This window comes from Ceratosolen solmsi, unplaced genomic scaffold (genome assembly GCF_000503995.2).
Source record: "Ceratosolen solmsi marchali unplaced genomic scaffold, CerSol_1.0 scaffold1, whole genome shotgun sequence".
Classification (NCBI taxonomy): Eukaryota; Metazoa; Arthropoda; class Insecta; order Hymenoptera; family Agaonidae; genus Ceratosolen; species Ceratosolen solmsi.
The window spans coordinates 9298134-9308592 of NW_011948415.1; the positions used below are offsets into that span (position 1 = coordinate 9298134).

The 10459-nt window shown below is 34.1% G+C and overlaps 1 protein-coding gene across 8 annotated transcripts in view; it reads left to right on the forward strand.

Moving 5' to 3' along the window:
* LOC105368757 (protein abrupt) overlaps positions 1-10459 on the forward strand; it is a 31977-nt gene that overhangs the window by 13548 nt on the left and 7970 nt on the right. For 2 of the 8 annotated variants that reach the window (XM_011507860.1, XM_011507863.1), the window contains exon 6: positions 5685-6166. The exons of 1 other annotated variant lie outside the window; for it this stretch is intronic. In XM_011507860.1, coding sequence (XP_011506162.1) covers positions 5685-6097 — 413 coding nt within the window. In that variant the 3' untranslated portion in view covers positions 6098-6166. Of the gene's footprint in view, positions 1-490; positions 936-2770; positions 3213-5684; positions 6167-10459 lie in introns of those variants that run through there. 5 more of the 8 variants (XM_011507861.1, XM_011507862.1, XM_011507866.1 and 2 more) reach the window with 5 other exon arrangements.

The window sequence follows — 10459 nt, forward strand, 5'->3', positions numbered from 1 at the left end:
GTATATTACATTTTTATATGTATATATAGATGAATATATGTACGTGAAGATAATAAATGTGTTTGTCAATTACTAAAACAGCAAAAAAGAAACAAAAAAACAGGGTGCATCCATTTTGTTGGGAATTTGAGGTTGATGCTTATTAAGCCTTTTGAATGTGTTCTACCGTTTAATCAGGCTTTTTTTTTATCCTAGCTTCTGCTTTTACACGCGCCACTGATCTTATTATATACATTTTGTGTGTGCGTGCGTGTGTGCGTGTGTACATAGCATACGCATATGCGTGTACTTATATATAATTGAAAACTACGACGTTTTCAATTATATATATGTATAATGCAAGTGTACCTTGTATGTACATAATAAAATTAAAAACAAAAAACAAAAAACAAAAAACAAAAACAAACAAACAAACAACAAACAAAAAAACAAAAAAACAATGTTCGCGTTACAATTATCCAGGTGATGTGTTTGATGTGTTTATTTATAGAACAGCCAGGAGACACAGGTGGTAGTTCTGGCCCAAATCCCGATTTGGGTGCGTATGTCGATGACGATAACGAACAGAGCTCGGATTCCGAATTGTTATTTCGCTGTAGAATATGTTGGAAGGGTTTCAAGCACCCGATATCTTTGACGCTTCATAAGGATTTGCATACGGGTCAGACCAGGTGCCCCATATGTCAACGCATCTTTAGTCGAAGTTACGACATGAGGGTGCACCTTTTGCGAATACACGAGCGCACTTTATGGAATGTCAATACAAAGATTAGCACACAGAGCAATAAAAAGAAATGAATGGAGGTAACCATCGTGAATACGCTGCTTTTCATGTGGCAGGATAAATTGCTTGACGACAACTATGTGAAAGCTTTACTACTGTTTTCTTTTGTAAATATAAGAATTGCGAAAAACTTTGTGCCATATTTAAAGAACGAAAAAAGAAAAAATGAAAAAACAAACTATAATTTTGAAAGTTGTGGTTCATTTGTACAAGCTCCGCGTGTACTTACTGATAATTTAAACCAGTATCTTCATTCTTAATAAAAGATGCTAGTGCTTATGTGACTTATTAGATTCGAAAAATTTATCAACGATTGGTAAATGTAATTGTACGATTAGAGGATTCTTTCGTCGCTGTCTAATCCATGCATAAATAGTTCCTAGACATTAAGAAATTATTACATAATGTACAGTACATTAAGTTTATATTCTTAAAGACGGCGGTATTACTTTCGTGCGCGAATTATGTAGCTGAAAGCGAGTCACGAATCGCAATACATTGAAAGTATATTACAAAAAATTGTACATACATTTGTATTTTGATTGAATTGTTATAAGAAGTAGATGCATTAAAACATTCGAATCCGAAAGTTTAAAATATATTACGAGGTTAAAGCTATATATATATATATATATATATATATATATATATATATAGAGAGAGAGAGAGAGAGAGAGAGAGAGAGAGAGAGGCATTAAATGAAAATATTTGTCACATAACACAACATTTTTCACGAGCTTAATACATTGAAATGGTTTAGAGATTTATTAAAAAATCTACAATTTATGAAATCGTAAATTTTAGGAGAATATAATTCAACATTTAACCAATTGGTTTTGCTCGAGCTCTGAAAATATGTATTTTCAGTAAGTACTTAAAAAAAAGAAAAATAAGAAAAAAGATGAAAACAAATGAAGAAAAAAAAATCTGATAAAGCGCTTTATAAATTATCTACAAATTGTTTATTATAATACTGCCAGATAAGTATATCACCGTGATAAGTACACACGATTATTGTGATAATGGCGACTTATGTGGGTGTGGCCGCGTATGTATGTGTTGCGTGTGCGTGCGCTTGAAATTACTACATACATAGGGCGTCTAATTGTTCTGAGATTAAAAATATATTTTTACTTTCGATACCATAATTTTAATTTGTACAGCATCAACATTTACGAATATAGTTGATAATTTTGTAATAAAATATTTATATAAACTAATATTAACTTGTAAGTTACTGACATACCAAAATTTGTTCTATGTTCATAATAAGTTAATAAGGTTGTTCTAACACGTTTTGCCGTTACGGGCTGAAACAAGATGAAAAATTCGCAGATAAAACCAGACCGGACGCACCACGTTATCACTTTATAAGTTTACAGTTTCAATAAGGAATGGACGTATAGAGATATGGGAGATAGGGAGGGGGAGAGAGGGGAATAAACGTTCGCCAGCACCTTTTCTATTCAGCCAATACATATTAAATCTGCAATTGACTGTCGAGTTGACATTACAATTAACAAGCTTCTTAATTTAGCGGATGAATAATTATCTTCTTAATTTGGTGAAAGGTTATCTGTTAAACCATGCTTTGTGGGTAACGCTGGCAAGAGATCGAGTCTAACAATAATAGAATATACGTATATAATGCCACATGCACGTCAAAAAAAAAAAAAAAAAAAAAAAAAAAAAAAAAAAAAATTATCGAGCGGCTTTTGGGATATTACTGCGTGTGCACATGTTGTGATACGTAGAGCCTTAGCGTACACCACTTACCAATTAACAAACACGCATTGGTATTCCGGGAGCGCTATCGTTAACGGATCAATAGACGATAGCACGGTTAAAGATTGCTAGCTACTACCCTTAAGCTAGAGGTGACATGAAGGGGAGGTGTTGCTAATTAGAGGTAAACAAAACAAAAAGCAAGCCAAATTAAATGAAGCATTGTGTGTGAATGGGAAACACTTTGGATTGTGTGCACAGAACCAGCGCACGAATCATCGTCATCGTTTGGTCGGGATCAACACCTCGAGAGCAGTATGAGCGGCGGCGCAATCGGCAACGGAAACGGCAACTTTGAGGTCAGGCGGCGCACGCGGCCACTCCACGATGAGAATGGCCGGTGGGTTTGTGACGTTTGCGGTAAAATCTACAATCGGGGGGACTCCCTTGCCCACCATCGCAGTATACACAGAGGCGACACCGTATGTCCGGTTTGTCAGGCTGTCTTCACGCGCAAGTACACCATGAGGTGTCATTTGGTAAACGTCCACGGAGTCAAAGTCAAGGCGTAATCAATCAGACGGTGGCCCATCCAGCCGATAGAGGACGTTTCGTTTATAGCTTTTACTTTTCACTTAAAACATGTACAGGAGGCGGTGCTTGCGCCACATTTCCTTTCGCGTCCAATCTAACAACAATAACCCCCCCCCCCACCACCACCACCACCACCACCACCACCACCACCACCCAAACACACACCAAGTGTATTTACAGACGCGGGTCTTCGTCGACCGGGGCAATATGAATTATGTGAAGATTAGTGCTTCGCTATCTATCCGTCTATGCGCATAAATTATACAGTACAATATTATGCCATGCAAAACTATATTATATATAATGTTGTTAAACAGTCGATCTTACTTTCCTTTAACAAGGAATGCCCAAATTTCTTAGGATTTTAAAGGCTCTTTTACGCAACGAGCTATGCGTATTACTAATCCCCACCCCACCCCACCCCTCCGACACACAGCATCGATATTTCCTATTTATCCAAATGTTCATCCCCTTAAATTTTTTTAAAACCCACTTGAGTTTTTTATAACATTCTCTTGACTGCAGCTTTTATTGAAATTATCATACGTGACCGAAGCTTTAAAGTATTACTTTCAGATAAAAAAATATATGTGTGACTATCTACATATATAAGATTAGCGCTGTTATTGTTGTAATGATAAATTTTTTTATCCATCTTAGTGTCGGTTAAAGAAAGTTTATGAGTTTCTTTATGGCCATCGAAATGAGAATATTCTTATTATTTGCTCGAAGGTGCATATTCCAATATAATTGCGGCAATTGTGAAAAGTATGCTTTTTATCAATGGAAAAGAGAGTAAGGCTAGTGTTATAATTGTATTTACAATCATTATTCCGGTGAATAAATGTTTCGATTCCTTGTGACTGATATTTGTAAAGTAGCTGTATTTTTCCTCTACCTATGTTGCGTTAAACAAATGCGTACTCGATAACGAAACAAATAATACGTCATTTTAATTTATTTATTTTTTTTTTTATTTTTTTTTTTTTTTATTTTTTTATTTTTTTTTATTATTATTATTATTATTATTGACTTTTTTTCTTATGTTTTAGCAGTAGTAGTAGTATTTAGTAAGTAATTAGGAAATTATCGGTTAAAATAAGAAAACAATAATATTTATAATATTATGAAATAACGATAATAATTATATTTTTAAAAGAAGCTGGTGCCGCAGCTTTAAGAAAAGATATATCTGTGAATAAAAGTACATTAAATAGTTTTTGAGAGTAAAAGTAATTTATTGAATCGTTTACATCCAAGAGTGACGATTGACGTTTCACTTCTCTTTACAATGTAATATTGAAATTTTGGTAATTCCAAAGTGGTAAGCCTTTATTCAATAATATAATGACAATGATAATGGAAGGAACATGATTGTCGAACTATGACAGATTACTTATTATAATTAAGTAATTTTATTATACGTACAAATGGCTATTGTTGTTCACTATCTATTGATAATTTGTATTCAATATCGCTTGTTTTGTAACTGCGTTTTTATTTATTAATTTTTTTTAAATAATTTTTATTAAAGTCAGTATTCTCAAACAATTATACTCTTTATATGCATGCATTCAGATATTTCAATATACCCTACATGTTAACGTCATAATTATTTGGTAATTCCATTTTTTAATTTTTAAAGTACAAGTATAAGCATAATTAAGATATTGATATAGTTGGAGCGTGATTGAAGAACATTTTTCCTTAATACGTAGATTTTATTAATTGTCGATAATGAGACAGTGACGATGTAACGAAATCTAATCACTTCCATGCGGGAATTCAACGCTTAGGCAATGAATTTTATTATATTCTTTTATTTCCTGCAGGTTCATGACTTGTTAATGAATCGCCTGAAAATTTTAATCACGCTCGAAACGACTGTTTAAGCATCACATCCACGCAATGATATTAAATGTGCTACTACTAGTACTTTTTTTCTTTTTATTACATTCTTTATTTCACCAAACATTTATTTACGTTAATTTTAGTTCATTTGATTTCAGTTACTGATATATACATACATATGTGTGTGTGTGTGTGTGTGTGTCCGTATGTGCGTATAAAATATTTGTATTCAGTATTTTTAGTGTGTTTCTCAATATAAACGATGGAAATTATAAATTTAATCTAACTTTACAGTAGAGACTTTTGCATTTTCAACTTTAATAATAAATTTGGAATATGTTAATATTTAAAATTTTCGAAACGAAAGTATAGCATGATTTTTATTTGAGAGAATGAATTTAATCTGGATTTCATTTGGTTAATGTGCATCTCATCAAGTGTTAAATATGATAAATCTTTCTGAGAAAAATTAAAATCCTTGCATACTTAGAACTGTGAAAGAGTGAAAGACGTGAAAGGTCAGAAGTGAGGGAGAGGAGTCGGTAAAAATGATAGCATAGCTAGGAGGAAATAAAGATCAGGATAATGTTGACAAGGTCGAGGGATGAGTCGAGAAATAAACATACTTAATTCATTGTTGATTGTATTATTCAATTGTATAATTCACAAAGCCAGATAGTGCTGGGCACGAGGAGAGACGTCCTGCAGTATAAACATTTATTTGATTTAGATTCTCGTACAGTGGTCATCGAACATCCGTCGCATTCTTGCAAACTTTGTGGTAAATCGTTTTGGAACCGAGATTCCATGTATAAGCACATGAATATGCATAAAGGAACGACCCAGTGCCCCGTGTGCCACAAAGTCCTGAGCCGCACGACGCACATGAAGCGTCACTTGAAAAATCGCCACGGTTGGCTGGGCATAGGATCGACAACAGATGCGGCGACAGCCACGGCGACATCCATACGCACCTCGTCCGGGGCGAACCTGTCCACGAGCGCCTCGCAGAGCAGCTCGGCGGCAGCGGCGGCAGCGGCGGCGGCAGCGGCAGCAAACCTCGATTCCAATGCCACGACATTCACTACTATACGCATTAGAGAGAGCAGCGTCGAGAGAATCACTTCTAGTCCTATTCCTTAGTGTATTCGTGGCAATGTAATGACGAAGAGGACGACGGGAATCGAGGAGAACAATGACGAGTACATCGACGAAGACGAAGACTACATTGACGGCAATGACTGTGACGATGATGATGACGGCGACGATGACAATAATAATGACGCTGACGATGACGATGACGACGATAACGATAACGATGACGATGACGAGATTGGCGATGGCCCGCGGAGTCGGACGGTGGACACGATGCCTGTCTTTACAGTTTCGCGCCCTAGTCATTTATATATAATATATATTTGTTTGCGCGTATTGTATATGTTTACCTGTGCATTTCAAATAATGCGCAATATACATGCGTGCGTGCGTGCGAGCGTGCTTGAAATGTAAATGTGTGTGTGTGGTGATATACGTTGATACGCACCCTCGCGATGCGTGTATATAATATATAGTGTACGTGCGGATGTCGGTATGTACGTGTGCGTTTGCGTGTGCGTGTGCGTGTGTGTATTTCAACTTGTGCTGAGAACGCGCACTCGTGTTTACCTTTTGTTGCTTTAATTTTATTTATCATCATTCTGATTTTTCTTTCTTTTTGCCAAATACATATACATGCATACATACACACACACACACACATATATATATATACACATATACATACATATATCACTTTCCAGTACACATACACCCGCTTGGGCGCGCATACATATAAATACATTTCTCTTTCTCTACCCCCCACTCCCTCCCCCGCTCTCTCCCTCACTCTCTCTCTCTCTCTCTCTCTCTCTCTCTCTCTCTCACACACACACACACACACGACGCATATACGCATACACAGATAAACATTTTTCCACAAGATTGTTCCATAAGTTTAACTTGCGATTTATATTTCAAAGTAATTTTAATGGAAAAAAAGAAGAAAAAAAGGAATTTCACTTGTTTTTCGATAAGCTTCAGCCAAATTCTAATCCTCTACCCTTTTCATGAACGTGATCCTTTGTCCTTAGTAGTAATCTCATTTTTACCAGTGTCCAGAAATATGAAAATTAGAATTACACGCCATATAAATCTATTTTATAACCAAAGAATCGAATAGGCAAAGGAAAACAAATAATTTAATCTAGTCAAATGATTTTTTTCAGTACTTAAATAGGATATATTAAGGAGGAATGTGCATTTTCCTAATGACCGAGTAATTCATTTTAAGGAGTTTGTTATTATGTTTAAACATATACGCTGCTTCTAATTATTTCTTTTAATTAGTAGTTGTCATTAATTTTACTTAATACAAAGGCTTTGTTTTCTTTTCTACCACTTTCTTTGTAAGACGACTTAATGTAATATTACAAGAGAGCTCTTTTTTTTTGTAAAATAATTGTCTTTAGTTATCTACGATCTATGAAACATTTGTTTGAATTTTTATCACAAAGTTAGTGGAAGCTATTAAGCCTTTTATGTGTAAATATTAATAATAATGCCATACTAGTCTTGCAAGTAAATTGAGGTTATTGTATGCAGTAAATAATATTTTCGAGTGATCTCTAGCTTGAGTGTCTTTGAAAAAAAGAAGCGAAGAGTGTCAGAAATTAAAATTAATATACGAGCGAGAGAAGCGAAAGACAAATTGCATTTCAAAACTCATATTTTTATTGGAGTAGTATAAATCGATTATAATATATTATTATATATATATATTCAATTTCTTTTCAGTTCAACGTCATTTTCTTTTCTTTCTTTTTTTTTTTTTTTTTTTTTTTTTTTTTTTTATGAAAGGAAATTTAGTTGCACATATACTTACAGTGATTAGAAAAATTGCACGAAAGAAATTTGAAATAAAAAATTATTTATGCAATATCTAATCTGAAAATGTTAGCACAATATAATTCTGTTATATATATATATATACATACATACACACATACATACATATATATATATATATTTAATTTTATTTATAAAGATGGAAGTATAAGTAATTCTTAAATAACTAAACATTGATGTATTATATCAGAAGATAAAGTGAAGCATTATATCTTCTGAATTTCTTTACTAATTTGTAATTATGTAATCATATAAAAGTAGAGACAATTTTACAGGATTAATTACCAAAAATCTAATTAAATTTTTCTTGCAAAAATTGTGGTACAATGTTTTATTATAGCGTAATAAATAATAAGTGCAATGTAAATCATCGTTTAGATAATATTGATTTTTTTTTTATTATGTATCATATTGGAATACAAACTAAGTCAGTGTTCATTTCTAGCAGTCATTTATTATTCAGTTTTCTAGTACTTCATTGATAAAGAATTGAGAGTAGTAGGAATTAAAACTTTACTTTTTAAAAAAAGGTACGGTTTGATAGTTTTAGATGTTTCTTACCTATAGAAAAATTTATGAAACAAATGCTTATATTTATATATAATTTATATTATAGAAAATTATTTTTACGTGGCCATTATGCTTTATATCTAACCAAATACAAACTCAAAAGAAAAAAAAAAGAAAAAAAAACATAAAATATATAAATAACGTTTTATTTTGTTAATTAGCTTAACAAACATGAACATGCACATTCCTCATAAGTCATAAATAACATTAAGTACAAGATTGCCAATTATTATTTTGCTAAGTAAACAAAGAAATCGATATAATTTTAATTAAACATACACCCACACGCAAGCGAGCGAATGTGTGTATGTATAATTGATTAAGGAAAAAAAACATTATAAATAAATTAAGTAAATTTATGTTTGGCTTACTAAACTATGTAAGTAAAAGATATGTGTGAATAAAATTTTAAAATATCACTTTATAGCAATATAAATTTTTTCCCCATATAATAATTATTATGTTGTAATTACAAAATATTAAGTTACGTCTAATAACAATTTACATGCAGGAAGGTATAATTGATTCGGAGGGTTAAAAATATATTTTCGAATACCTTTAGTGGCATTTGTTATTAAAAACTTTTTTAACATATATTTGCATATAAAATTATGTTATGGTTAATAAAGTATTACAAACACTAAAATAATTACTAAATTTTTTTTTACCTTTCAATCGAGGTGTGTGCACGTATACAAACATTTATGCGCACATAAATGACTAAAGTTTAATTAAAACACTGTTTACATTAACAAAAAGCAATTCTTTTCAGTTGTCGGTGAAATGTAAATCAAGGAAAACAAATAATGCAGTTATTCTGAAGCGTTGTATTACAAATACAACGACATTCCAAATGTATTAGTAATAATTCGATTAGGCTTATGGTTATGATAATAATACATTAATATAATAAAGCAAGACCAATATGGAAATGTTGCAATTAGTTTATGAGAGATCTGTCACACTTTGAATCAGATTGAAGTCAATTAAGGTATTAAATGAGATTGAGCTTTTGTGTTGGTGCTTGATTTCGTCAATGGTCGAAACAATGACAAAGACAGTCACTATACATAAACGTAGCGAAAGTTTTAATGCGTTATATCAACGAAAATAGATGGTAAAATGTTTATGCTTTTATCGATGACTTTTCATGATCTTCGCCTGAGATACGCATCAAAGCTGCATAATATTTCTTAAAACATTATTTTCATTGGCAACGAGCTTGCATATTTAGTTGGGAGCACGCGCGCGAGCCCTCCCCCACATACGAGAGAGAGAGAGAGAGAGAGAGGAGAGCGGTGGAACGTAATAAATAATAGTCCGTTTAATTCGAGGTGCAAGCATCTATTTTCGTTGATGACATAATGCGTGTGCTGTCGAAGATTTTTCAGGCGTGCATTGCCCAATGAAGTTATTACCGATAAATCCATGAAACGCGAAACCGGGATGTTTAGGGAGAATTATCGAAGCAGCCGAGAGTGGCAGTGTCCGCGTGAAAAATGCGAAGCATAATTGAGTGAGAATAATGGGACGAATGGGCCGAGTTGGGAGGGGGGAGGGGGAGCTCATTGGGGTAGAGAGCGAGCGAGTGAGCGAGTGAGTGTGTATAGCGGTATGATAATGCGTGTGCAATAATCAGTGCTCATTATTTTGGCTAATGTAATAATGTAATGGGGTCAGTGGTGGTGGTGGTTGTGAAGGAGGAGGATGATGAGGGGGGGGGGTGGGGAGGGGGGGGGGGGGGGGGGGGAATATAATGAAAAATAGGAATGTGGAAGAACGCGGTCACGTAGGTATTCAATGTGTTGCAGGGGGGGTGGTGGGACGGAAAAGGAAGCATGTCGGCGACGCAACCGGTGCTCAGGTGGTGATGCAGGGTCCGGGCCGCTTTTCATGCAGCCTCTGCGGCAGCGTTTACAAGCACCTCGCATCGCTCACCCAGCACCTCGAGGTGCACCGCAACCAGACGACCTGCATTTTATGCCACACGAC